We start from the raw sequence: 27,135 nt of genomic DNA, 5'->3' as shown, positions 1-27,135 counted from the left end.
TTACAGTTAGTTGCCAATGTCAATATTAGTATTTGCCACCTGGAAAATTTCTTTGCGAAAATCATTTGCAAGTGTCACAGCTTTGCTTGTTTTCAGCGGTGTGATCAGGGCTGCAGGAGTTCACTTCCCTGAGGTGCACGTGCTGCTGAAAGCCCAGGGGTGTTACACGACCATGCCAAAGTCCACGTGCGCTGCTTCACAGGGGCGGGGCTTAAGGCTTCGGCGCTGATCACGTGTAGCAGGCGTGGTGTGTGTAATTAGCGGCACGCAGAGACACAAGTTGCCGGAAGAACAGCAGCTAAGGAGAGAATTCGCCAAGTCACACGGCCATGTGATCAGGTTTCGTCGACGGAATGGCTGTGTTTAATAACACTCGGGAAAGTTTCCTCTGCAGTGACAGGCAATGAAGGTTCTGGTCAGCTGTGTGGTGTCAGTGTGAATTCAGACCAACTCAATCTACTGAGGGAGATCTGGCTCTGCCTAATCTCTCTCTCTCTCTCTCACACACACACTTACAATAGCTAAAAACAGTGCATGCATTAGGCTCTTAGCTCAGTCCTTGAAAAAAATGCATAAAATTTTAAATCACTTCCTTAGTATCCTACATTCTGAGCAAATGATATGTTAATCTGTGCCTTGTTTTTATTATTTCAACACAACACAAGGTTTACTAATTATTAACCACTTAGAGAAACATAAGGCACATAACATCAGGGGCATCAGTCCCGATTTTGGCCCCTGAGACAGGGTCATTACAGCACCTCCTGCCCAGGCCCGGGCAATTTTCCTTCCCTAGAGACTTCCTCGTCAGGCCCCCTGTCTACACTCTTCCTCCTCAACATGTCCCTTCTACTGGACCCCTGAACCACACGCAACATGTAAACATGCTTACCACTTACTATAATAACGATAGTAACAGAAAGTCCTTGCTTCAGTCCTGAGCCCAGGTTAGTGTCTGTGTGGAGTTTTGCGTGTTCTCCGTGTGGGTTTTCTCGGGGTTCTCCGGTTTCCTCCCACCGCCAAAAACACGCAGCTAGGCGGATTGGCTATGCTAAATTGCCCTTAGGTGTGAATGAGTGTGTGAATGTGTGTGCATGGTGCCCGGTGATGTACTGGCGTCCCATCCAGGTGAGTTTTCCTGCCACGCACCCAGTATTCCCAGGATAGGCTCCGGATCCACAGCGATCCTGAGCAGGATAATACGGTCACTGAAGATGAGCGAATAAACCAAAAAAATCATAGGCTTATGATTTTATTTAAACTCCAGATAGTCCCTTTGTTTTGTAAATATTAGTTTATTTTTTGCAGAAATGGCTAAAGCTACTAACAGACACATGAATGTGTGTGTATTAAACATGACTGGAGAGTAGCGTTTTAAATGATAAAGGTGAGTGGAAACCTTCAGATGCCAATACTGTGCCTTATATTATACCAAAACAGTTTTGGATCTGCGTTCTACAGCATGATAATGTATCTCAGATTTAGCAAATATGTCGACATATATCCGTGAAAGCTAATATAAGGGCATGAAAGAGCTGTGGCTCAGTGTGAGAGGGCTCTTAAGAGCGCTCACATCCATTCATCGGCTATTGACAGCCTCTCCCTTTCCCAGTGCTGCTGGAGCTCTCTCTAGCGCTGCCAGTGGACAATCAGACCCACACACACTCCTGCTTCCACTCGCCTTCTTTTTTTTTTTTTTTTTTTTTTTTTTTTTTTTTAAACAATTCTTACTTCGGCTGTAAATTTACCCAGCCAGACGAAGCGTCTCAGCTCGAAATCTCATCGCGACGGCTCGTGATATCGCAAGCGGCAAAAATTTCTTTTTTTAGATTGAAAAAGCATTCTGAAATACAACATGGAGTCGCCTCCTGATCCGACGAGCGAGCCGGGTAAGAGCGCCTCCGAGGCGGCGAGCGCGGTCAGGGAGAGCCCGCTGAACCTGGACGCTCTGCGGAAAGCCGAGCACCAAGCGCCGGTGCGCAGACACAGCTGCTCCAGCACCAACAGAGGTAAGGGTACTTCATCTGGCACCTCTATATCAGCAGGACCGCTCCTACAGCAAACTTCCCAGGCAATTGTTTGGCAGGATCAACTTCAGGCACGGAGATGTGCCTGGAAACGCAGTGTTTTTCCTATTCTTTTTTTTTTTTTTTTTACTGAATCAAAACAGAGCATAATACACACGATTTAGGTAAATACAACAGTCAAATAGTTACTGCCATCACTGACAATAGTGTTGTTGTTGTTGTTATTGTTATTGTTATTATTGTTGTTGTTGTTGATGATGAGGATGAGAATGACAACACTGGCTTCCAGAGATTATTGCACAAATATGTTTTCATTAAAAAAATGAATTGATGCATTGAAATCTAGATTAAAATGCGACCTAAATTAGAGGAAAGTGATTAATCCGTTGATTAGTGAAGCGAACTTTTTGGTGGACACCTGGACATTTTGACACTTTGACACGCCAGCTCCATGTCCCGGGATATGCCCGCTCTGAAGGCATGCAGCGGTGTGGATTTTACACCTTTAGCTGTCAGGAGAGCTCGCGTGTCAGTGCACGCGTTCCCGGGCTCGGTGTCACGCGCAGTACAGCTCGCGCCTGGCGCTCTCAGCCTCTCAGCCTCTCAGCCCGGAATAACGGACACAGTAAAGCGGGTAGAGGTGTAGAAATGGGTGCTGACGGCAGGATTACCGACGTGGTCTTAAATAAGTGATAGGAATGAGGCAGGTCTGATTAGGAGCAGTCCGTGTTTTACAGTAGAGACAGTAAGGGCTGATTTAGCCACGCCCCCTCGGCTGCCTCCATTCAGCCGAGCTGCTCCAAGTTGAGCGGAAAATGTAGCTCACATTCACAAAACGCCGAACAAAAAGCGTCCAGACGAAGTTTTTAGGGTTTGGGAATTCACTGTATGTTGTACCTCACATTCTTTTGTCCACGTTTCACATTGGAAGGGTATATTTAGGCGCTGATATGAGGAAGGAGGAATGTAATCTGGTTATGTAACAAGTTTTGCCATAAACAGAGGAACGCGCGCGCGAGAGAGAGTGAGGGAGAGTGAGGGAGAAAGAGAGAGAGAGAGAGAGAGTGTGTGTGTGTGTGTGTGAGAGAGAGAGTGAGAGAGAGAGAGAGACAGAGAGAAAGAGGCGGTTCTGTACTTGCTCAGCTGTTCCAACTACTTTTGTAATCATAAACTATGTTTAATCGGATGTTTAAACATTTTTTATTTTTTGAAACTACCTTTAACAAGTTCTGCGTGCACTAGAAGAGACAGCTTTCACTTTATCCCTTGACTTGGTCGTTTTCCAAGCGCTGCGTGCTTATGTAAGAGCAGACCTCAGCAGGTATATGACAGCAGATCAGGTTGTGAGGCTGGCGCGAGCTGGGCTTCTCTAGTGAAGAAGTGTGGCCATGCTTCACTCCTAACCCGCTGACCTATATTCACCCCCAGCCTTTAGTACTGAAGAGACCAAAGTGCATCTGGAAGGCAAAGGCAGAGGAAAAAAAGAAAAGAAAAGACCGCCTCAGTTCTGTTATGTAACGTTGTGAATGGGCGATAGAGAGACACACAGTGTTCACTTCCACGGCCCTGACCAGGATTGTTTCAAATACACTCCCATTTTTTACTCCCAACAGCTCAGATGTGACTGTACACATAGACATATGATTTATGGCAGTTTATACACTACTGGGAAAAAAATTATAATAATTGGGCCAAGCCCAAAATGGCAAATATTTCACTTTCAATGGTCTTGACAACAAATCATTGGTCAGGAAATTAGCAAGAATTAAAGACATGCACTCCTGAGAGCTTCTGTGCCACCATTTACTCCTTTACTTTTGCTGCAGTGAACTGTTTGGGGAAATTTACTTATACAGTCTTCTTGTATGCAAAGGTAAAATCATGATAACGATTAAACTGTGTGATGTAAAATTCATACTAACACATGTCTGGGTGTACAAAAGTTTCTAAAAAATTTCTGCCACATCTGATGCAGCTCATGAAGGGCCACACGGCTTAAACATTTAAAGAAATCAAAGGGAAAAGCTATCCCATACTAACTTCCTTTATCTGTTTGTTTAATTCTTGCTAATTTCCTGACCAGTGATTTGTTGTTAAGACCGTTAAAAGCTTAATATCGTGCCATTTTGGGCTTGGCCCATTTTTCTTTTGCCCAGGTGTGTAAGATAAGAGATAAGGTTGGAAGATAATGTTCATACTATCTTTGTCTCCAGTCTCTGTTTTCTTTAGCGGTATCATTATATCATGTAGGGTGACTAATCAGTGTGTTTCATACAACTTTGATATTCTTGTGTTTTCATGCATTAGGTGCTCAGCAGTCCTCAGTCAACTCAGATTCATTCATTCATTCATTGATTTTCAGTAACCGTTTTATCCTGGTCAGGGTCGCAGTGGATCCGGAGCCTATCTTGGGATCACTGGGCCCACTGCGGGAATACACCCTGGATAGGACACCAGTCCATCGCAGGGCGACATGCACACACATTCACACTCATTCACATCTAGGGCAGTTTAACATCCTTAACTGAGATGATCTATTTTTACATGTTATTTTATACTGTAAACTCTTTTGAGCAACATTCTCACTTGTTTTACTATTTAGACCATGCATTCAGCCTAAACACAGTGTCACAACTAATATTTTTTATTGCACACCAACCATGACATATGAATGAAAGTTTTATCATCTACAGTTTGCAATGTAGTTTTTGATAGCGTTTTTCTTACTAGAATTTGCAGGCCTGTTATTTGTGTTTAACAAATTATTTCTAAAACCAACAAATATTGCTCCTAATAAATTGTAGCAACAACGTGTTTTTATTTCTGTGGTCATATCGTACAATCTTAACATAGTTTCTGACTAGTGACTTGTGTAGTAAAATGTGGTAGTGATTGGTAATGCATAATTCATCCTTAAATGTAAAAGCCAAGTAAAAGAAGTAAAAGATTATAATATTAATATTTCATGGCTTTTAATATTATGGCTTACTGGAATTGATGTGGTGTGTGTAGTGTGTTTTGGTGTTTCATGTTGCATGAATTTGTTGTACACAGTACTCTACTGGCGGAAAAATAATTTAAATAGTATTTTTAATCTTTTTTAAAGGTATGTTATTCAGGATGTGTAGTATATATATATGAAGATCATACAGTGCTTTGCTGTTTGTGCCAAACATAAAAAGCAATTACAGTGCATGCTCTGGACTCTTTAAATTTATCCACAGAAACTGACAGCTGGGGAAAAAAGTACTTTTAATGAGAAACAAATTCTCATTTTGAATTTTTACACAGGAAGCACATAGCCCTTCACACAATATTCATCCTAATCTGTTCATTATTATTATTATTATTATTATTATTATTATTATTATTGTTATTATTATTATTAGCCTGTTTTCACAAAGCATTACTGGGTTCAGATATGAGCCTTTATCTTGTAGTGGTAAATGTATCTCGGTATAGGTGCTACCACTCTGAGCAGGTGCAGCTGAACATTTGTAAACCAGGAGCACTCGCACTCCTGCTGTATTAAAAGCGTATTTCAGCATTGGCTGTTGTAAGATATCTGATGGTGCAGAGTAGTAGGCTTACGTGTCTGCTAGAGTCATTAATGAAGAGAAAAGGCACCATTATCACGGTGCAGCATCCCTCACCTCTGGAGGAAGACATTTGGAAATGATCAATATTAATGGTGTGATTAATGGCAAAGGAAACTCAGACTGTGTGAGATAGTTGTGGAGCTGTGACTGTGACTTTAATGAAGGTCCTGTTACTTTTCACCTAGATTCAGTTGTTATTAGCCAGGGTGCGTTCCTTGTTGATTTGAGACGAGCTTTGTGGCACATATTCTAAAAGCTGACTAAGAAGGATGGGTATAGTTTAGAGATGAAAATCAATTTGCAATTTCTATCCAGGGTCCTCTACTCAGCCTTGAAGTTGTATTGGTAATTGTACTGCAAGCAAATGTGTTTTTTTTTTAGGTTGAGAGGGCTGCATATGAATTTTTCAGCGTATCTGTTACTGCTTAGTGCTGCACAATTACGACAAAATGATTGCACTTGGCTTGGTTGATATTGGAGATACCAGTACTAGCTGCTGGTACGGCTTACTGCTAGAGAAATTGAGGGACAGATGTATTTGCTTGTTTGTTTATCCATATCTGCCATATATGCTGTATAATAAATAACTGCTATATACTATGCAGTATAATAAATAATATTTCAAATGTTTCAGTAGGCTTGCTATGAATATAAGTCTTGTTCTTTCTGCACTGTGGCTCAGGCTATTCAGTAATGTTAGTAATTGGTAATTGTTTGTGTCTGCCTATCTGGTGTACAGGCTAATTTATGAGTCCTCGTAACATCACATTTTAGTGCCAAATTGAAGCTAATATAACATTTCTGCCAGATTCTCTACTACTACAGATGACATTCTATTAACAGAATGAATGCCTGTTAACTGTGAGCCTCAGAAAACATTTGTGACAAATGATATTGACGTTCTCAGTGGGCAGTTCTGTAGGAACACCTGAGATCTGTTAACTCCCGTTGTTGAAACAGATGAAATTGATCATCATGCTCAACAATCCCTAGCTGGAAGTTTTTTGTGATTAGTCAAAGTGCTCATTTGCCCATAGCACTGTTTATAATTAGGAAAGCTCAATTTTAAATTGATTTTTCAATGCATAAATTAGAAAGATTCACAGATAACTAAGGCCAAAGTTTCATTTTGCATCTGTCTTTTTGACAGGAGTGAGATACGATTACAGTTGGATACACCTGTCAGTACAACAATGCTACTGGACTGGTGGACTGACATTGCACGGATGCTATTCGGCATGTGGAGAGATTACATGTTAGGGAGTGGAGACTTAATTTGGTTGAATGCAAAAAATATATCCAGTCTTTTAAAACAAAAAAGTTTAATTGCATGGCTTCTGCATTTATTCAGTTTCTTGGCAATGTGAAAATGTGAGAGCCTTTTATAAGGACCCCCAGTGGGAAGGCTTACCTCTTGCACTGCTTTTATCGTATATGCCTACAGGGGGTAACATCTCTACTCTTAGTTCCTAAAGTCACACGAGGACTTCCAATCAGTCAGCCAGTTGCATTTGAACTCTCTCTGGCTTAAGCAAAGCTTGTTCTTGTACTTACCCACATTGTGGGGAGCAGTGGCTTATTTTTCCTGCAAGTGGCAGCACTGTGGGGTCTGCCATCTGTGAAGGACTAGCCTATAATTACTTATTAGTTGGCATGTCAGACAACAATATTTTGCTTCCTCTTTCTCAGTGTTACTGTGCCATGGTGAAATCTGTCACCTGGTGGTGTGCTGACTGACTCTCCCCAGCAGGGGCAATAGAATGACAAGCTGTGCCCTCTGATATGACATGAACCCTGTAATCAGCCCAATAAATGTTATTCTGTAACACTAGTGCTTTAATAGAAACCAGCTTCACTAGCAGAACAAAAACATTCCCATTTCCACACATTTTACAAACTAGTGCTGTGCTTCATCCTGGCCAAATACCACCATGTAGCTATGTACAATAAAAACAACAGACACCTCTTAATATAGAAGGTTGGTTAAAGCGGTTGTTTTCATTGGCCATTCAAAGACATTGGGCGGAAAGTAGCCCAACACTTGTGGGCTGCAGTGTCTGGTTGCTTAAAGTGGACTCTCAACACCACAGCCAGTACTATTTAACTCAGCGCTCTGGGCAGGAGTGTGCATCGTGTGTTGACCCAGTGCTGACAAAAGACAAATGGGACGTAATGGCTGAGGCCTCTAAAACAAGGTTTGTGCATTAAAGCCTTCCAAAGCCTGGAGCTGGCATGATGATTACCGGTTTATCTGATAGTCCTGCTTTGACATTCTCAAATACCAGGGATTGGGTTTTTCCGGTCCAACCCTTGGTGCTGATCTAGGAGTACCTGCTCTGATCCAAGTCCTCTTAAATCTCATCTAAAATTAAGTCCTGATTTTAGATGAGAGTTTAACAGAAATGTGTCAGTACTGATCACAATCAAACCCATATCCTGGAAAACAGACCCAGCGAGAAGATCACACAAGGATGACCAAGCAGATGGCGACCTGACATAATGACATAAGATCTCTGATCTTCAGCAGTCTGAGGTGTTGTGCCCAGCTGTGTGTAGAATGTTTGCGTAAAGGTTACTGAAGCATCGTGTGTGTATTCTGTAAAAATTCTCAGGGTAAAGGATTTCCACCAAAGAGGATTCTGCTTTTGTGGTATTTTCCTGAGCATAACTTGTATGCTTGCAGTCTTTCTCAGATCAACACACAGAGCTTCATGAACATCTGGGACAGCCAATGTGCCAGAGCATGTCAGAAGGCTTCCTAAGCACTTTAGCATGAAATCATTATTAGCACACCAAAGTCCACTTGTGTCTGTACAGTCACCTGTTATGCAAACTTTGAAACTTTGTTTTGCAGATAGGCTACAGTATATCCATAAGATAACACACATTCATCTTCCATGCAACAACTTTTGCAATAAATAGGCTTTTAAACGTGTAGACTATTATAAACAATTAGTTCATTACATCGTATCTAATACCAAGCTGTATATGAGCACATATGAGCACAAATCTAAATATTTTTTTTTCTTTCTTTCTTATTCATTTGCACAATATTGATGTAGATGTGTCCTCGGACCCTGATTGATTTTCTAAAAGTTCATAGCTCAAAATCTTCAGGGTCATCCTCTGCATACCCCTGGGTCATACCCCTGGGTCATACCTCTGCATACATAGGGGAAATTAACACTTTTTAGGAAAATATCTTCCAAATTATATATATATATATATATATATATATATATATATATATATATATATATATATATATATATATATATATATATGTATGTATGTGTGTGAGTGAGTGTGTTTTTTTCAGATAGCCTGTAAGAATGCCTTTGGCAAGAGAAGCACACATTGAAATCATTCTCATGACTGGATCGGAAATTTATGTTTTAGTAGTGCTCTTTCACACAGCCAAAATGCTTTCATACCTACCACATTATGTGCCCTCCAGAATTATTGCTACCCTTCATGAAAAGAACAAAAATTAGTATATAAAAAGAATAACACATTCAGTAAACTATACAGCTAGCTATAGTAAAGTTTGGGCACCCCTGGCCAACTCACATATTTTATTGATTTTTGAAGTAAACACAACTGCTGCAGCATACTATCTTTTAAAAAGTAACATTTTCTTCAAAAGTTAATGCACTGTTACTTTATATTTGATAAACCTAAAAATATAGAAAAAATGAGTAATTATGGAATGTGCAAATGTTTGTGCACCCTTCCAGTTCTAAAGTCTCAAACTTAAAATGTTAAAACTTAATTAATTAAAAAGTTAAAACTTAATTAACTCATTAGGCCATAATTGACTCATTATAGAACTCATTACCCAGGTCAAGAGTTGTCAATAGGAATTGTCATCAGAGCATAATAAATTCACTGACTCTTCAAACTTTGTGCTAACACTCTGAAAATTAAGGTAATTGATGCCTACTAAACAGTGGAAGGCTATAAAAAGATATCGACATGCTTCCAGGTCACAATTTAAACTGTCCAAAAAGTCATTAAGAAATAGCAGTCAAAGGGATCTGTGGAAGTAGAGGCAAGATCTGGAGGGCCTAGAAATTTTTTTATTAAGATAGAACTGCCCATATGCTGGGCAGAAAGGCAAAGCATAGGTTTAGATAAGACAGGAGTGCATAAACATGATCTGCATGGAAGAGTCATCAGACGGAAACCCTACCTGCACTCTCATCACAAAAGTCACTGTCTGAAGTATGCAATCTAGATGCAATCTAGAAGCCAGAGGCATTTTGGAAGTGATGTGGACTGATGAAGTAAAAAAGCAACTGTATTGGAAAAAAGGAGCAGCATTTGATAAAAAGAACAACTGTATTTGAGCTCAAACCTACAGGGATACTGTATACCTTTATTTTAAACATTTTTATTTTTCAAACACAAAAAACACTTTTTTAAGTAGTGCAATTTTTCTACAAAATTCTGGTTTCTAAATTATTTGCCCATCTTAAAAATAATATTTTATGGCAGTGATGGCTGAGTGGTGCTCTGGGCTCCTGATTCCACTGTCTGGCCTTTGAGCAAGGCCCTAAACCCTCTCTGCTCTGTTGTATCATGGCTGACGCTACACTCAGACTCCAGCTTACGAACAAGCTGGGATAGGTGAAGAAAATATTTTCGTGGTACTGTACTCGTATGTGACAATAAATGCTTTCTTTTTTATTCTTCTTTTGTAAAGCCTCCCCTGGAGAGAATAAAAGCACTGAGTCTCTTTCTGTAATGTCTAACAAGAATGGAGACACTTGTAGAGGGATCCTCCATATAGAATATTTCAAGCTCCTTTATATTCTTAGATTTGTGAACATGGACTTCCCTCTTCAATTCAGACCACTGGTTTTCAGTAGGATTCAAATCTGGAGACTGAGATGGTCACTGATTTTGTGTTTCACCCTTTAACCCTTTCTGTGTAGATTTTGAAGTATGTTTGGCTCATGATCTTCTCAAAAGCTCTATCTATAGCCAAGTCTGAGCCTCCTGGCAGAGGAACCTAGGTTTTGAGATGAAATATCCAGGTAATTAGCATAATTGATGATACTATCACACAAGAGCCCCTGAACCACCAAACACAAAACAGCCCCAAAGCATCAATGAGCACCTGCATATTTTACAGTGGCCTATCAGGTGCTTTTCATTGTATGCAGTCCACTTTTACCACCAAACATGCTGACGTTTTGCCTGCCCAAAATGTTCGAGTTTTAGCCTCATTCGACCACAACATATGATTCCAACTGTAGATCTAATGATGCCTGGTGAAGTTCAGGTGCTGCATTTGGTCAGATGATCTCAGGAAGGGCTTCTTTCTTACAATGCTTTGAAACAGCTTGTTGTTTAAAAAGTGGTGTTTAACAGTTGATTTTGAAACTTTTTAATCAACCGCAGGAATCCGTTAACTCTACTGTTCTAAAACAGTTTCTTTTTTCTCTCTTTCTCCTCCTTATTGGCTGAGGGGAAGACAGTGTATACATGGATCCAGTTACAGGTGAATCTCCCACTGTTTCAGACATGTGAAACATTTTTATGGCCCTAATTGTGCTTAATGATATTTTTAATTGCTTGTGTATTTTTATATTCATTACCTGATTGGTGCTGGTCAGCAACCATCTGTTTCTCTGTGCTGAAAGTTCTTCTTTTTTCCCAATTGTAATGGAAGACCAAGGGATTTTAAATGTGTGCAATGAGTCTAGACCCCAGGGAAACAGGACATGGGTGCAGGCATCAACCTGGGGAGTTCCTAGGGACTGAGAGCAAGTGAAAAATAATATACATTTTTTGAAGAATGACAATTTCTTTGTATTTATTTAAAATCTTTGGTGTCAGTCATTTTGGCACATACATTTTGATGGAAATTATGCCAATAATTCTGGAGGGCACTGTATGATTTCCACTGTGTTTCTTGCTTAGTAACTATTGAATAAGTTACAAGGACTATTCCTGCATCAAGATTTGGTATATGCTTTCGGAAATGAGTTGCGTGCAGCAAGAATATATACCACGGAATTGCACAAGCAAAGTTCTCTGGCTTTTCATAAAAGTAGGTCTGAAGTAGTCTTAGTGTTCGTGCTTTGCCAGCTGTGAGTGTCAAAACAGGATTCAAAATTTCTCAAATGACTCCAACTTTACCCCAATTAGGCTAAATCATGGACAATTTTAAAGTTTAGGGGATGTAAGAAACATGTCCTATATTTCCTATATTATTTATCAAAATATGATTCATGTTATGGTGTCCGGATTAGGCAAAGTTTAGCCTCTTTGAACTAAATTTGAAAGTTGTGCCCTGTTGGGACAACTTATTTTGGAGTACAACCCACCAGTGGTGCAACCGGTGCTGGCAAACAGGCCTTCTGCTAGAGACAGGGACCAGATTTTTGATGTCAGATCTCCAGTGACTGGGCACCACTCAGATCTATGTCCCATTTACAGAAGTTCATATCTGAGTTAGATGGTTTAAATAAGAATAAATGAATGTAGTCCACACTTTATGGGGGCACTTTAAAGGCATCTAAATTTACTGTTGCGCGCATGCTGTGACCCAGCTATGCCTGTGGCGCAATTGAAGGCATGGCACCGAGTAGCCTCATGAGAGTTGATCACTCAGTGGAATTTTCAGTACCTGGCACTGAACGCATACAGGTTGGGAAAGGTAACGCAATGGATCAACAGCATGATGATGAATGAAATTTTTTTTTCCGAGCAGTAACCTCTGTGTAAAGGCACAGAAATCAAATTCCCCCTGCTCTCGGGCGACAGATTAGCTTTGGGTGTGCATTTCCATTTAAAGCCGACTGAAATCGGATCGCTTCATTTGTGGGAGTTGTCCAATGAGGGTCACACACACACAGGAGCTAGGATTACTTGCTTACCTTTCCCCAGCGTTGTGTTGTGTGAGCATGTGTTTTAAAACACATGTGGTAATGGTGTAAAATCTTTGGCATTTTTACATCGCTTCCCTGGAGTTCCTTAAACACTGTTATTCTCCTCAGCAGCTTTAGAATGAATAGTTTTGGCAGAGGCAGAGCTGTTCACCCGGCACTTCTGATGAATGTGTGGTCAGAAAATGAAAAGCTAAGTGGAAAGTGTCAACGCCACTTGCTGCTTTAATACACCATGTGGGTGTAGTGGTAGAGCTGCCAGCTGGTTTGACCTGAGCTCAGTTGTGCATTGTTTTTCTGGCCAGTTAAAGCTACGATTTTTGGTACGAGTAACTGGTCTTAGAAGCAGTTCTACCCAGAGCTCTATGTGGGCTGCAGAGTCTGTCTGAAAGTTGTTTGTTTTCGTTGGCCAAAGGTTGTATAATGTTGTCTGCTTTTCATCTTAACATGTAAAATTTTCCTTTACAAGGTGTGTTCACCCTACTCATAAAAGCGAGTATGGAAACGCAGAAGGGACATGAAAATCTAGGCCATTTCCTGGATTTGACTTGATGTTTTCTTTGTCCCTGAAGACTAGTTGTGTTTCTTGTTGTGTATATGTGCGTGTGTGTGTGTGTGTGTGATGCACTTTCTGTATGGAGATATCATCTCAGTCATGCTGCCTGGTTTATAATTCATGTATATACTCTTGTGTCTGTCACGAGTTTATGCTTGCATGATTGGATTACCATTTTAGCAAAAACAGCAATGAAACAAGCCTCATGTATCTAATTTAATTCTTGAGCATCTTGGAAACAGATGCATTCCATGCATATCATTTCCATTTATTTAGCCAAGTAAATAATAAAATGATCTGACCTTTGTAAACATGTGTTTTAGTGACTTTAGTTGCTTAATTTGCCTCTAGTTAAATAGAATTCAGTCCCCTGTACAAATGAATGAATGGTTTATCACAAAGTTGGGTAATCCTGAATTTTAATTAAATAGAAACACTATCAATGTTTTTATTTGTCTAATAAGCTCCTACAATGTCTCCTAGATAATTGTTTCCCTTTAGTTTTAGCACATCAGACCTTTAACGACTCTCTCACAGGCACATGATGTTCCTCTAACACCCCTGGTGATCAGCTGCAATGTTTCATAATTGACTAAAATCTTTAGAGCTCAAGAACAAATTTCCCCTCAGATGAAATAACCAAAATGCTTAATTAATACCGGCTCTCCTTCCTCTTGTATTTTTACCAATTACAATGGACTGGTGGACCACAGTGTCTAAACTATACCCATAAGTATTAATCGTATTGAATTCACACTGGATGGGAATCCATTAATTCATTCTTATTTAAATATTTTGTGGTGTGCTTGTGTTTTGTCCCAGGACTTTGTATCCTTGATGACCTTGAGTGTAATTCCATGAGGCACTGGAAAGGATTTTGTAATTGAATATTACTGTAACATAGACATTGGCCCTATTGTTCATGCTGTATGAGAATTCATAAACACATTCCCTAAATTTAGTCAAACTAGCTGAGAACATATTTATGTTTATGGATAGACAAGTTGTGTTCATTCATTCATTCATTCATTTTTTAGTAACCACTTTATCCTGGTCAGGCTTGTGATGGCTCCAGAAGCTATCCTGGGAACAGTGGGTCCGATACAGGAATACACCCTGGATTGGGTGCCAGTCTATCACAGAGCACACACACACACACATTCACACGCTCATTCACACCTAGAGCAATTTAGAGTAGCCAGTCTACCTACCAGCATGATTTTGGGATGGAAGAAACTAGTAAACTTGTGGATTGTGTTGTTTCTATGATATCCTTATAATTATCGGTTTACTTTATTTGCATAAACAAGACAAAGTTGTTGAATACTAGTTGTAATCAATCTAAAACGGCTGTGATTAAACAAATATTTTGTCATGCCATGTTTATGTGACTGACACCAGTATTGAAGTACAAAACCATGTGTAAATAATTCTGGGCCTGGGTTCTCCATTCCCAAAGCTGCATTAAATTTTTTTATGTGCCAAAATGTGATATTGTTTATACTCTGGAGCTAAAGCCTGTAGCTTCAGAATGTCAAAATCTGATTTGTTGGCTTTAGCTAGTGTAGCTAATGGGAAAATAACCTTTGTCATTTCACTGGCTGCCTCTATCTCACTTATGATCTCATGCTGGCGGATTGAAAACAATGATAAAAAAAAAACAGATATCGTACAAGCTTTGATACCACATGGTGGTAATGCTAGACGCTCAGGCCTAATGAGAAAAAAACAAAGCTATAATATCATAACACAAGAAATATAAGACCAGCTGGAAATATTAATGCCACTTGATGCCTGGTAGTGCTACTCATTAATGACTTCAGAGAATGAAATGACCAAACCATCGCTTAATGCTTCAACCAGTACCTCTTCCATGAGATTTTACTAACCAGAACTGCAATGTCTTTCTTGTTTAATGGGCGGTTAATGGCTGCGTATGCGGATGAAGGGCTATTGCGTGGAAATGACACTGAGATAGGCTTCTAATCATCTGTGAGAATGTAATTACAGAGTGTGACAGAGAAGAAAAGCCTTTCACCCCAGGCACATCCACATCTCTAGGCAAATAGTTTATCCTTCTGGTCTATCAGTGTTTGGCCATTAAAGTCTATTAAAGTACTGGGTTTCAGATGCAGTAATTTATGACAGGTTGTTAAAAATTATACATGACACAAAATGACACAGCAAGATACATAGATAAAAGATTAGTTTTGTGGATCATTAGATTTTCTGAAGATATTTTCTTTTCTATGATGTGAAAAACAAGACGTTTAAATGAAGTGAAAATTTATTCAAGCACTAATGTTTCAGAAAATCCCCTTGGAACAATTCAACTTCTGAAATATTGCAACTGTCGGTTTATGGGTTATCTGAGATCATTAGGTTTTGATCCATACAAGTTGAAATGAAATTTGAATAAGCCTGATAGAAATCACCTCAGGGGCACCAGCGAATTTGTCTAACAAATGATCTGCTATGCCTCAGTGCTTGTTAATGAAGTTTATGAATTTTATTATGCAAACCTATACTTTCCTTACCCCTAAATTACTGTGTCATTTCACAAATAAAAACTAGGATTTGGTAAAGAAATTTCATGTATGCTTGTGGCACAGTGCCAAGTACTGTGATTTGTACCACACACTTGGGTAGCGTAATGGCCCGTCACTGGAAAGTCGAGGGAATAAGTGGAAGCACCCTGACTTTTCCAATTCATATGGTTAAAATTAAACCTCCAGTCCACAGAAGCACTTAAGTGAAGGGGGAGCTCTGGAATTATGATGTGCCAGGCCATTTATTGAGCACATCTGTCATTCATATCAACGGGAGTGCATTTGCAGCATGTAGTTCTCAAACTTCGTCTCACATGACATTGATTGACCAGTCTGTTCTGTAGGTGGCAGTTTGTCCAAAATGTGCACTCTTTAAAACACACACCAAGGTAAATGACAGTCCCACTATTGTGGCTTTCACTCTTACCTGGCCACATGCCACCATATCTTCTCAAAGAACCACTTCGTCTCTGTCAAGGCAAGGTGGAAATTTGCTGCACAGTTCTAATTGGACAAAGTGCCTTTCAAACTCCTAGTTATCACTCACAGATCAGATTAATAGGGCCGGCTAGGTGTCAGCATAGTCTATCTCTCTCTCGCTCTCTCTCTCTCGCTCTCTCTCTGTCTGACTCTCTGTGTGCCTCTCTTTCTATCTGCCTCCTAGTGGTGTAAGGTCTAATTATCAGCGCTGTATGCCTCTATGCTCTTTCATTCAGTGGTATGAATAGAAAGCGAATAAAGGGGACACCTTTTTGAGCATCGGACCATTCAAGGAAAGCCCCGTTTATGCTATTTCCTGAAAAGAATTGAAGTCATCTCTCATTTTATGGAGATTTATGGAGATTTTATTCTTACATCTGTTTTTCTGCACCTGTAACATTGAATTAATAATGTAATGGGAATATAAAGCTGATTTAATATACTCATCACTGACATGTGAAGAAATAAATGAGTCATAGGTTTGTAATATTTGCTAGACGCATGCTAATTTTTAACCAATTTTCACACTGTGCACATGTGGTACAAATATACGGTACAGAGGAAATTAGGTTTTAGACATTTGCAAACTTGTATTAATTGCTTGTAGCCTAGTTCTGCATACATAACAATACACCTTACTTGCAGAGTTTTCTGAATAAGGACTGACAGGACAAAGTGGAAATGTCAAATGGCTCAGTTTTCCAACAGCTCCAGCTATGCTGCTAATCGAATAAGCCTGTCACATTTATGCTAGGTTTCAGTTACATGTTTTACAAGCTCAAACCACAGAATCAGCTTGCTGAGAAATCCACTCTGCACATAATAAATAAGTGACAAATAAGCACAGTTGGATATAAAAGCCAGCAGGCAGGCTACAATGGCAAACGTGTGCACTTCAACATAGTTGGTTGCGACCGTGAGGGAGAGTGTGGACAGGATTATACTGATAGTGGTGTCCTGACTCGGACAGATAAAAACTGATGGTGCCCCACAGGCATCAGAGCAAGCATACAGCACTGCTGATTTAGGTGAGTGCTTTTCCCACTCGATGCAAATGCAGGGGCGCATTAAGCCATTATTCCCAGGAAGATTGTGCCAACATAGCCTCGAGCGCTGTACAGCTACTGATTCGGGTATCAGATGTACCTGCGAGAAAATCCCAACAGTCAGGAGCAGACATTTGTAAAACAGAACACTGTATTGGATTAGAGATTGTGCATGAGTGTTTACAGAGGCATACATATGCACATAACAATTCATCCTAATTTAGTCATGTTAAACCTCTTTTCTCTGAAGAATTGCTGGAGATAGTACAGTTACCGGGCACCAGTGGAGCTTTTTATAAACTGGTCTACATCTCTACTGGTATGGGTGCTAATTGACTCCAATAATTCGATAAACTGTGTGTTTTACCTCGCAGGTTAGTTGATTGTTGATGTTGACACGTTTTAATACTATTACTAGAAGCCTTTCCTGAAAGCAGCTCGCACCTGAAAGTTACCAAGCGACACTGAAACTACAATTGTGATCGCGTGTGATGAGCTCAAAATCAGCATTTTTGGGAGTCAACTCCATCAGGATGTTTAGGAAACGAAAGGGGCCGCATATAAGGAAAAAAGACACCTCACACCCATTGTAAAATATGGCGGTTGATTGATAGCATCATGACTTTCGTTAAGTATCAGGACATTTTGGGCATGGTCGTTTCTTGAATTCAAATCAAAACAGAAACACACAAAAAAATTAATGTTTTACAACTTGGATCTGAATAACTGGACTAAACTGAAGAGGGCAGTCCACATGTGCAAATTGAAGAATATAAAGGAGATTAAAGTATATTCTGCGTAACTGAGTGCCCAGAAGAGGCCCAATGTTATTCTCTCCAGAGGAAGCTTGACCAAATATCAATGGTGGGGTGCTAATTCTTTTTGAAACTAGCATTCTGAAGAGAAAATTGCTACTTGCTACTTAAGAATTTTTTTACTTTTGAAAAAATATTGTGTTAAAATTAAACTCTACAATATACAGTGGAGGTTATTCATTTTATATATTTGTTTTTGCTCATTTTCATAAAGTGTGCCAAATATTCGAGGTCAGCTGTTGTCTAAATAGCAAGTATAAACTTCTGACACATTGTGGTCATATTGGCACGTGAGGTATTCTTCTGTCCATTGTTCTGTAAGGAGCTCCCCTCAGCCACTTGTTCTCTCTCTGCTTCTCTTTCCTTTTCTTTGCCTCAGATGCCAAAATTGGTTTAGTGAAACATCTGAGTGCCAGTGGCTTGTGGAATGTGCAAATCTTTTAAGCATTTAGGCTCGTGTGCGTGTGTGAGGCATGTTTGTGTGTGCACCTGAGGTTCTGCTTCACTTATCTCCTTGTGGTTTGACAAAACACAGTTCACAGTTTGACGACACAGCAGTTTGACCTTTCCTAAGGATGCAGTGAGCTTTCTCTGACCCTCGTGCTGAGTGCTTTTTGGTGCGGTTTCAGGAAAACCACTCAATAGCCTTTTCACTGCAAATAGCCTTTTCTCATTGTATAAAGAAATGCACAACCTCAGTCTACTGGACACTGGGGTTTTCTGTGTTCATTTGGAGCTGAAAAAAAGCAGAAAAAGACCAATACAGACATTTAAAAAAAATTTTACATTTAATTTCTGAAGAAATTCAATTTCACACAAATCCACATTTCTCTACCATGGTATGTGGTGTCCATATGGTTCATCAAGTGGGTGTGGCTAATGGTCAGTGGACTTGTTGCCTCAAATTCCAGTAAACCAATACATATTTAAGGGTACGCTTTTCAGGTAAGCACTACCCATCAGAAACAAAGGGAAAATTTCAGAAACAAAAAAGAATTCTCTAAGCCAAAATGATTCTACAAGCAAGAAAGGGTTCTAGAACCAAAGAGCAATTCTATAAGCAAAAATAAGTCTATAAATGAACAAAAAGAATTCTATAAGCACAAATTATTCTTGAAGCAAAAAACATTCTATAAGCAAAAATGATACTATAAGAAATAAAGGGTTCTAGAATCACAGAGTGGTTCTAGAAGCAAAAAGAATTCTATAATCAAAAAATGTTCTAAAAGCAAAAAGTGTTCCAGAAGTAAAAAATAATTCTGGAAGATTCTAAAAAACATTCTAAAAAAATCCACAAAACCAGAGTAAAGAAACAGTAATAAGCAAAGAATTTTTATTTACGTTTAACTTATTTCTTCTTATTTGTATTTACAGAGTCTGTTTTCAGAATTTCATTCTTCATACTTCATTATGAATATTTTGCTTGTGGATTGTACAATTTTGTTTAGTATTTTTGTGGAAAACACTCAGCTCTGTATAATTCTGATTTGTCACAGCCTGTACAGTAGAGTTGCTGAGCTGCTTGGTGTGTGTGAGGCAGATGGTGGAAGGCTGCTGGATAATAGATCTCAATATTAACTCTGCTGCATGCTGGGCCTGATGGTGGATGATGCTCGGTTGAGAAGTGTTGACCTTCTGTGCTGTCATTTAGCCCCCCACGCCCCCCTGCACTCTGCTCAGATTACTTTGTTTTACTCAATTAAAGAAGACGGCTGAGCATGACGAGAGCGGACATTTTTCGCCCGGTGACACACTGCACGCTCTCACCTGGACTTGCTTGACATTAGCGCTCTGTCATGAGGTGAAATTGGGAGAAAGATGAAAGGGAAATGGGCCCTTCACTACACTCACTCAGATTAATGTAGCGGACGAGTGAGGCTTTCACTGCTGTCTGTCACAGCCATGCCTGACACTGAGAGCTGTAGCGGATTACCAGAGGTAACACACTGGTATCACTGGAAATGTTTATCATTAAGAAAATATGGTTTTAAATGGGAATTACGGTATCCACAAGAAAATGTTGTATTAATAAACAATTACTCTATTCCTTAGACACTATGGTATCTATAGTAGCAGAAATGAACAAATCAATCAGATTAATTCTGATGAGATCTTGATCAGACTTGAAGAACTGAAAAGTTTAGCCATAGAGATAATAATGTATTTTAATAATTTTTTTAGGAAACTATTGGCAATAATTATAAATAATATATACTGCCTTTACACTCTGGATGTGTGGCTGTGTATAGTATGAGTGTCATATGATTTGAAAAAAATAATCAATTTCTCTGTTTCAACTTCAGAATCTAATATTTTGGAGGTGTCTTTGGTTTTCTCATATCTGATGACAGGATGGTGTAGCACAAAACAATACGTGTACAGTGTGGAGTGTGTGTTTGTGTGTTGGTGGTGCTTAACAGTCAGACGCACACAGATTATGTGCTTGAAGGGCTGGAGGTCTCTGCCAATAGTGACAGTTGGGCTGGGAATTGGTGGGATCCGGCTGGAAGAACCCACTGGGGTCTGGGGCCCTCTCCTAGTGGCCTTCAGGGGCAAAAACGACCCCTGGTGCAGCTTGATGAAGAGCTGCTGATGGCTGAGGCCTTTTAAAGGCAGTGTGCTGATTTGAAGAGTGTCTTTTAACTCTCTCCAGCCCAGGCTTGGACAGACTTTTGTTGATCTACCCATCTTTGCTCTCAATGCCCATGCACTGTCCTGCCAAGAGGCTCCAAGCGTATGTCATTTGTTTTACTTTCAGCTAAAAGTTGATGGCGTACCAATAAAGGCCCTGAGTTATCATTTGATGGGGAGTGTGAAGCATATGGAGAGTGTTGTAACAACCAAACAGCATTTTCTCCTGCTGCTAAATCAAGATGGCAGGGACAGTTGTAGCAAATTAAAAGCCATACGTCAGGCTGATTGAACCATTTGCTGGATGGGGCATATTTAGACCCCTATCATGTGTGTCACTGGTCATTCTGGCACTAGCGTGTGTGTGTAGTACTGTGGATACTCCCACCCACCTGCAGAACAATGTAAAATCCCCCAACACTTCCTTCCTGAGCATGGTTTTAGGATGAAATACTGTAGATCTGCATGTAATCTATCAGTGTAAATTCTGCTGTCTTGTCTAGAGCATATGCAGGTTGACTAATGTCTACTCATGCACACTTTTGAACACAATCTGATGAAAAGCATGTCCCCTGGTGCACAAAATTGTTTGTCTATGATAAAGTGTATGCCTTTGTCTTTCCATCTGCATTTTGTCTCTCTCTTTTTTTTGTTTTACAGTGACAGAAGAGAATGTGCTAGTAATGGGCTTATGATATTAGACTCTATGAAAAAGGTGTAGGACTTATTTTTCTTGTCTGATCTGAGTTGGATGATTATCACTGTCATTTTTGGGATGATGTAATTTAGTGAAATTGTCTGTGTAATGCATTCTGAATGCATCCTTAGTTATGTTAGTAAAACCTTTGATTTTTTTTATAGACATGGCACTAGGATTAAGAACGAGTTTTGCACAAATTGATAAAAAATTAATTACTGTTTACTGTTGTTTTTATCTCTGGCATCAAAGCCACTTTGCAGTGTTGTGTTTCTTTTCCAGTGTTTTTGGAGTGTGCTCGAGTGGTAATGCTTTAATGGAGAAAATAAACAGTTTGTACTAAAATGCCATGAGTGCTACAAGAGTATATATAGAACAGTAGCATAGATCTTACCACAGCAGCCAAACCAGGTTGCTTGAACATTTCTGTGCCGTTTTGTACAAGTTGTATAAAAATTAAAAGGTGGGATGTATGGTATTATAAGATGTTTAAAATTAAGACCTACAGACTCTAGGTCATTCGAGTTTGTCTGTATCCTATGCTCAGAGCTAAGATATTGCTAAAAACACAAATCTGCTCCCATTAATATATATTTTCCTTTCCATTACCTGCGTTTGGTTTATATCGTCTACCTGTCCGTTCAGTGAGTTCCATGTAGAGGTGTTCTTGACCTGCGAACTCCTTCTTCTTTTTGCATGTGTCAGACAGGGTTTTTTTTTGTCTGCTGAGGGATCCTGATTGCCCCCCTCCCCACCTCGTTACCGACCAACATCTCTGTTTCTGGAGACTCCATTAGGAAGTCCAGAGCGTCCTTGGAAGTCTCCTCTCTCGCTGTATAACTTTTCTCCCCGTCTTGCGACTGTCTCCGGCTCTCGCGCGCTCATTTTTTCCATCGCAAAAAAGTAGGGCGGAGGTTATTAGGGTGAATTTGATATAACAGCCCATCTGATGCAATGGAGCGCCCTGTCAGACACAAACAATAGATAAAGTTGGAAATATAATGGGAGGTAAGGAACGATCTTGTATTCCCAGAGAACGCTCCCTAAAGAGTGAGGAACATTTGTCTGCATATATTTGCAGGGAACACTAGCGGGGAGAGAATGAAGGTCGCAATAAAATAAATCTATTTCCATATTGGAAGAAATTAACTGTAACTCCTTGTTCAGAAAGCAGCAGCGGTTCAGCTATTGTTCCTGTAGGACATAGTACATTTTTGAAGAGGGGCCTGAGCTCCTGGCTGGTTCCTCAGAGACCAGAACTTACCTTAAGTCTCAGTGTTTAGTGTAGATGCTGATTTAGGTTCTACCACCAGAGGTTTATTGCATAAGATTCCAGTTTTAAGGCCAAACATGGAGAATGTAAAGAAGTAACAGATGTTAACGGTTGCGTAATAGCAGAATGAGGTTGTGAGTTCTCTAAAGTCGATCAAAAGGTTTTAATTCAGGCTGACCCTGTTTAATTGTAGCAGGCGGTGTGTGTGTGTGTGTGTGTGCGGGTGGGGGATTAGGTCTGTGTGTGTCACAGCTGAAATGAGCTAAAAACTTGTAGCTGTGATCCAAATTTGAACTCATTGGTATCACTGAAGCTAAACCTTCATATCTTAGAGTGTGCACATCTAAATCAGTTAATCTTACAGGGATTAACTGGGCATCTTACAGTTTGAGTCGAATGCTGGTTTAGATGTGCTTATAAAATAATTCAGGATTCAGTGTCTTGATGCAATTCTATAGCTTATATTATTTTTCATGATGATCACTTTGTGACTTTAAAACAATTATCATTTCTATTCATCAAAAAACCCCACTAGGTTTAATAAATTTCAGTGTTTATTTTTTTATTAAAAAGTATTTGATACTGTTGACATATTTCAATGAATAAAACTATCCAAAAAAAAAAAAAATCAAATTTTATGCATCTGTACAGAATCGATTGTGTCTCTGGCAAATATTTCTGTAATATAATTTTTAAATATGAATGTTAATGCTCATTACAGAGATTGCGCTAAACACAGGAAGCTTCATGTCGAAAGAGTAATTTTTAGTGTTGTTCCCCTTTGAATAAAATTGATTATTTCGACTGAAACTTATGGGTTCTGAATAAATTTTCTTTGCTGCATGCTAATATTTGCTGTATTACTAAGTATTTGCTTACAATAATGTAAGACTCTTATTTTGATTTTCTGGGTTAAGTTAAAACCTTCTGACCTTCTCAGTTAAAATATGTTTCTTTGTAGGTATTTTACAACAAAAAAAAAATCAAAAAATGACAATAACAGTAGTTTGGTAGATGCGTGCTCCCACACATTGGTAAAGTACACTAGACAGCCACCTTGTCTGAGCTGTTCACGTCCCACATTAATTCATGTGAAATATGTCATTTTAATTAGAACTCTCTTTCCATCAGGGGAACAAATAAGTGCATATCTGTGGAGGTGATTCGGAATTGTCAGTTCTGAATTAGATGATGCTTCCTCTACTGCATTTATTCAAGTGGCTGTGATTTAGCTGGAGCCGTGTCAGCGTGTGTATGTGTGTGTGTGTGTGCGTGTGTGTGTGAAATTCAGCAGAGCTCTGTGCTCACACTGGCTTCATTAAAAGCGATTAAGGAATAGGTCAGTTTTCTCTGCTTGAGTTCAATGCGCCAGATCCAAGGCAACGTGTTCATCTGGTCAGGGTCTGGGGCTCTGCTTAATCATTGAGGCAGGAAACAAAAGATGTCATGTTTTGTATGTGGGCTTGTCTGATTATACACTGCAATGACTCACATTCATGCATTTTCTGCTGTTGTTTTCTCTGTGTGTGTGTTTGTGTCCATATAAATCATGTTTACATGATTTGCTGAATGCAGTTTTAATCAACTGTATATATTTAATAAGTACACATATTATATTGTAACATTTTCTCCTACTCATTCATAATAATTCACTTTATCATACCTAATGGAGAGGATTTGTTGTTGCACAGAACTCCATATGGGATGTAGCCCTACTGTCCAGGGAGAGAGTTGACAAACACTAACTGTAAACGTGAAATTAATTTTTCAGGGCACTTTGGCCACCTGTCTGCTGAGACAGAGAACAGGGCTTGCCATTTGGTAAGGGCACGGAGCGAGTGTGCCAATGGAGACCAGGTGGGCAAAAATGTTGCCCCATATGTCAACTGATTTGGGTATCAGTTGTACGCTCATAGTGCGCTGATAGGACGAAGTTATCAGTGCTATTTTTCCCACCCGACGTATCATCTACAATTTGTGCACTAATATGTTACCCGTGCAGTCTCGTCATGTTTGACCGCTTGAATAAGTGCAGTGGCAGAATCCTCGAGCCGGGCATTTTAGAACAGCGAAAGCATTTGGCTTCAGTTCTAGCAGTTCTGAGTAAGTTAACAGACGGCGCGAACACCTGGACGAGAGAAAAACAGAGCAGGAGAGAGAACGAGACTGAGAGGAAAGGGAGGGTTGTGCAGAGCAGCGCATATTGAAGCGGTCTTGGAAAGAATGATTTCACTCAAGCGTCTCTTTGAATTAAGCTGAGAGAGAACAGCTCTTTGCAGCCATTTGTCTTCCTTAATCATACAGCGCGGTGCGTTTTTTCAGCGACGGCCCATGATGCACGTTTACGCGCACATCTGTGCAGCAGGAGCTGAACGAAACATGTCCATCCCTCACGATTACGAGCAATGAACCAGAGGCAGTCTGTCTGAGAACGGCTGTACGTGTGGAAGCGGAAAGCTGTTTGCGAGAGAGAAGGTGGTTTAAGGACTGATAGTGATGGAGAAAATCTTTTAGAAGTGGCATTGAAGGATAAAGGGGGGCTCTAACTCACTATGGACGTGGGTAGGAAGTTGCCCCATGCTTGTCAGAGTTTTTGCAAGTTGAAAATTGATGGGGCCCACAGGCAGCACGGCTAATTTTAGTTGAAATCACCTAAGTGGTTTGGCTAATTTATCCCTCCTCCTCGCCCTTACCCCCTGGACACCCCTCTCCCTCCCATTGCACCGCCCCTACTTTTCTCTCATCTTCCTTCTTCACTTCTCTCCTATCCTCTTTGTCATTCCCCTTCCTTCTTCACTTTTCTCTTCTCCTCGCCCTCCTTAACTGGCCAGAGCATTAAGGTCTGTCCAAACATAAAGTGACAGAAGAAACAAATTATGTCTTTCTCCCAGCCGGGTCTAACAACTCTACATAAACAGAGCCAGCTCTCATTTAAAGGTTTTTTTATGTGTAATGCATGCACCTATTATTTTTTCCTTTAAGTGAAATAAGTGGCTACTCTAACAAACAGAGCTCAGGTTCTGCATCTGACATTGTGTTCTGGCAGACTCGTTTAAGCACTATAATAAATGCATGGGGAAACTGTACAGAGGTTGTCTGCGAAAGAGAAAAGAAGCTATAGAGCGCAGAGATAAAGAAAGGTCAGTTGCTGGAAGAATAGGACGAGTGAGTCATGACCTCTCTGTGAAAAGAGCTTCTCTCCATTCTCACACTCTCACACAAAGTTTTGTTGATGTGGCAAAACATTCTTCAGTATCAGGACATTTAATCCATACATTAGTTTTGAAAGTAACTTTCCATTGAAAGTAAAATTTAATAGGGTCGCAGAAGTGTTTCAAACTACGTACAGTGGTAAAGGATAGCAGAACTGAGGCAAAAAATGTTGCATCTTCAAGCACTCAGACAGATGTACTGGAAATGTTTAATAATAATGGTATCAGGACAATCTGAGTGGATCCTTATTCATCACAGGTTTGATTAGAGATAAAATATTACTCACAACATGGCAAAATAAAACAATAATGGCTGAAATTATGGTAGACAAGACTGCATGCTTCTTTGTAAGAAGGCAATGGACATAATGTAATGTTTTATGTGAATGGTAATATTTTATATTAAGATGTTTCCTTAACTAGTATTATTTTCTGCATTAGTTAACACTAACAAATATTAGACTTAGCATTAATATACCATAATGTTAACAAACTTTACTCATGTATTAATTGAGATTTGTTCGAATCTGCATTGACTAATATTCAATCCATGACTAAAAATATATTCACATAAATTAGCAAAAATTCAATTACAGTATACCTCTAAATGTTGAATCCATTATATACCAGGTGTAAATATTGTAACTTGCTTCAGTCGCATTTCTGAATTGTGCCAGTGAACAACCACAACCATTTTTCTTTTTCCTTCATATCTTTCACTGTGGATTTAATTTTACTCAGTGATGATATGAGCACTGGTTAATGCTCACGCTGATTATTTGGCTTATTTAGTGTATTTTTCTTTAAAAAAAAAAAAAATCTCAATTAATAGAAAGGGCTATTTTTTATGTTACTTAAGGTATATTAATGTGAAAAGGTATGGTTCATGTTAACTAATGAACCATACCTTAAATAATTAAATATTGTCAGTTAAGAGAATTTAATCTGAAGTCTTACCTATATAATAATAAATAATTATGTAATTTATGTAGTGTTTTCATTTTTAAACTACCACCCCAGGTTTACGCACACACAAACCACAGCTTATCCTACATTTGTCTTAGCTCTTCCTCTTTCGGCAAACTTGTCCCAGGCCATCTCTTTTCCCGTGATGCTGCTGCTAGAGCGACCCATAAATAAATAATAAATAATTTTAGCCCTTTCCCTTAGAGGATTAACAGAAGGGCATAGTCTAGTACGAGTCCGGTAAGAAGTGCTAAAGTTTTTTATATACATACTCCATGTAAGAATGATTTGCAGAAGCTTTATGCATACGGGCCCTGACATACAAACAACTCACCAGGAGGTCTGATAATTAACCTAATACTCCAGTTAAGAGAAAAGATAATACTGA

At 39.5% G+C, this 27,135-nt stretch overlaps 1 protein-coding gene across 2 annotated transcripts in view; it reads left to right on the top strand.

The window, feature by feature from the left end:
- The first annotated feature begins 1,710 nt into the window (after positions 1–1,710).
- The window catches only part of roraa (RAR-related orphan receptor A, paralog a), a 233,049-nt gene continuing 207,624 nt past the window's right edge, over positions 1,711–27,135 (top strand). For both annotated transcript variants that reach the window (XM_053236864.1, XM_026918892.3), the window contains exon 1: positions 1,711–2,009. In XM_053236864.1, coding sequence (XP_053092839.1) covers positions 1,856–2,009 — 154 coding nt within the window. In that variant the 5' untranslated portion in view covers positions 1,711–1,855. The remainder of the gene's footprint in view (positions 2,010–27,135) is intronic.

This window comes from Pangasianodon hypophthalmus, chromosome 9 (assembly GCF_027358585.1).
Source record: "Pangasianodon hypophthalmus isolate fPanHyp1 chromosome 9, fPanHyp1.pri, whole genome shotgun sequence".
In the NCBI taxonomy this organism is placed as follows: Eukaryota; Metazoa; Chordata; class Actinopteri; order Siluriformes; family Pangasiidae; genus Pangasianodon; species Pangasianodon hypophthalmus.
The sequence above is the reverse complement of the archived record's forward strand: the minus strand, read 5'-3'. Positions and strand labels throughout refer to the sequence as shown.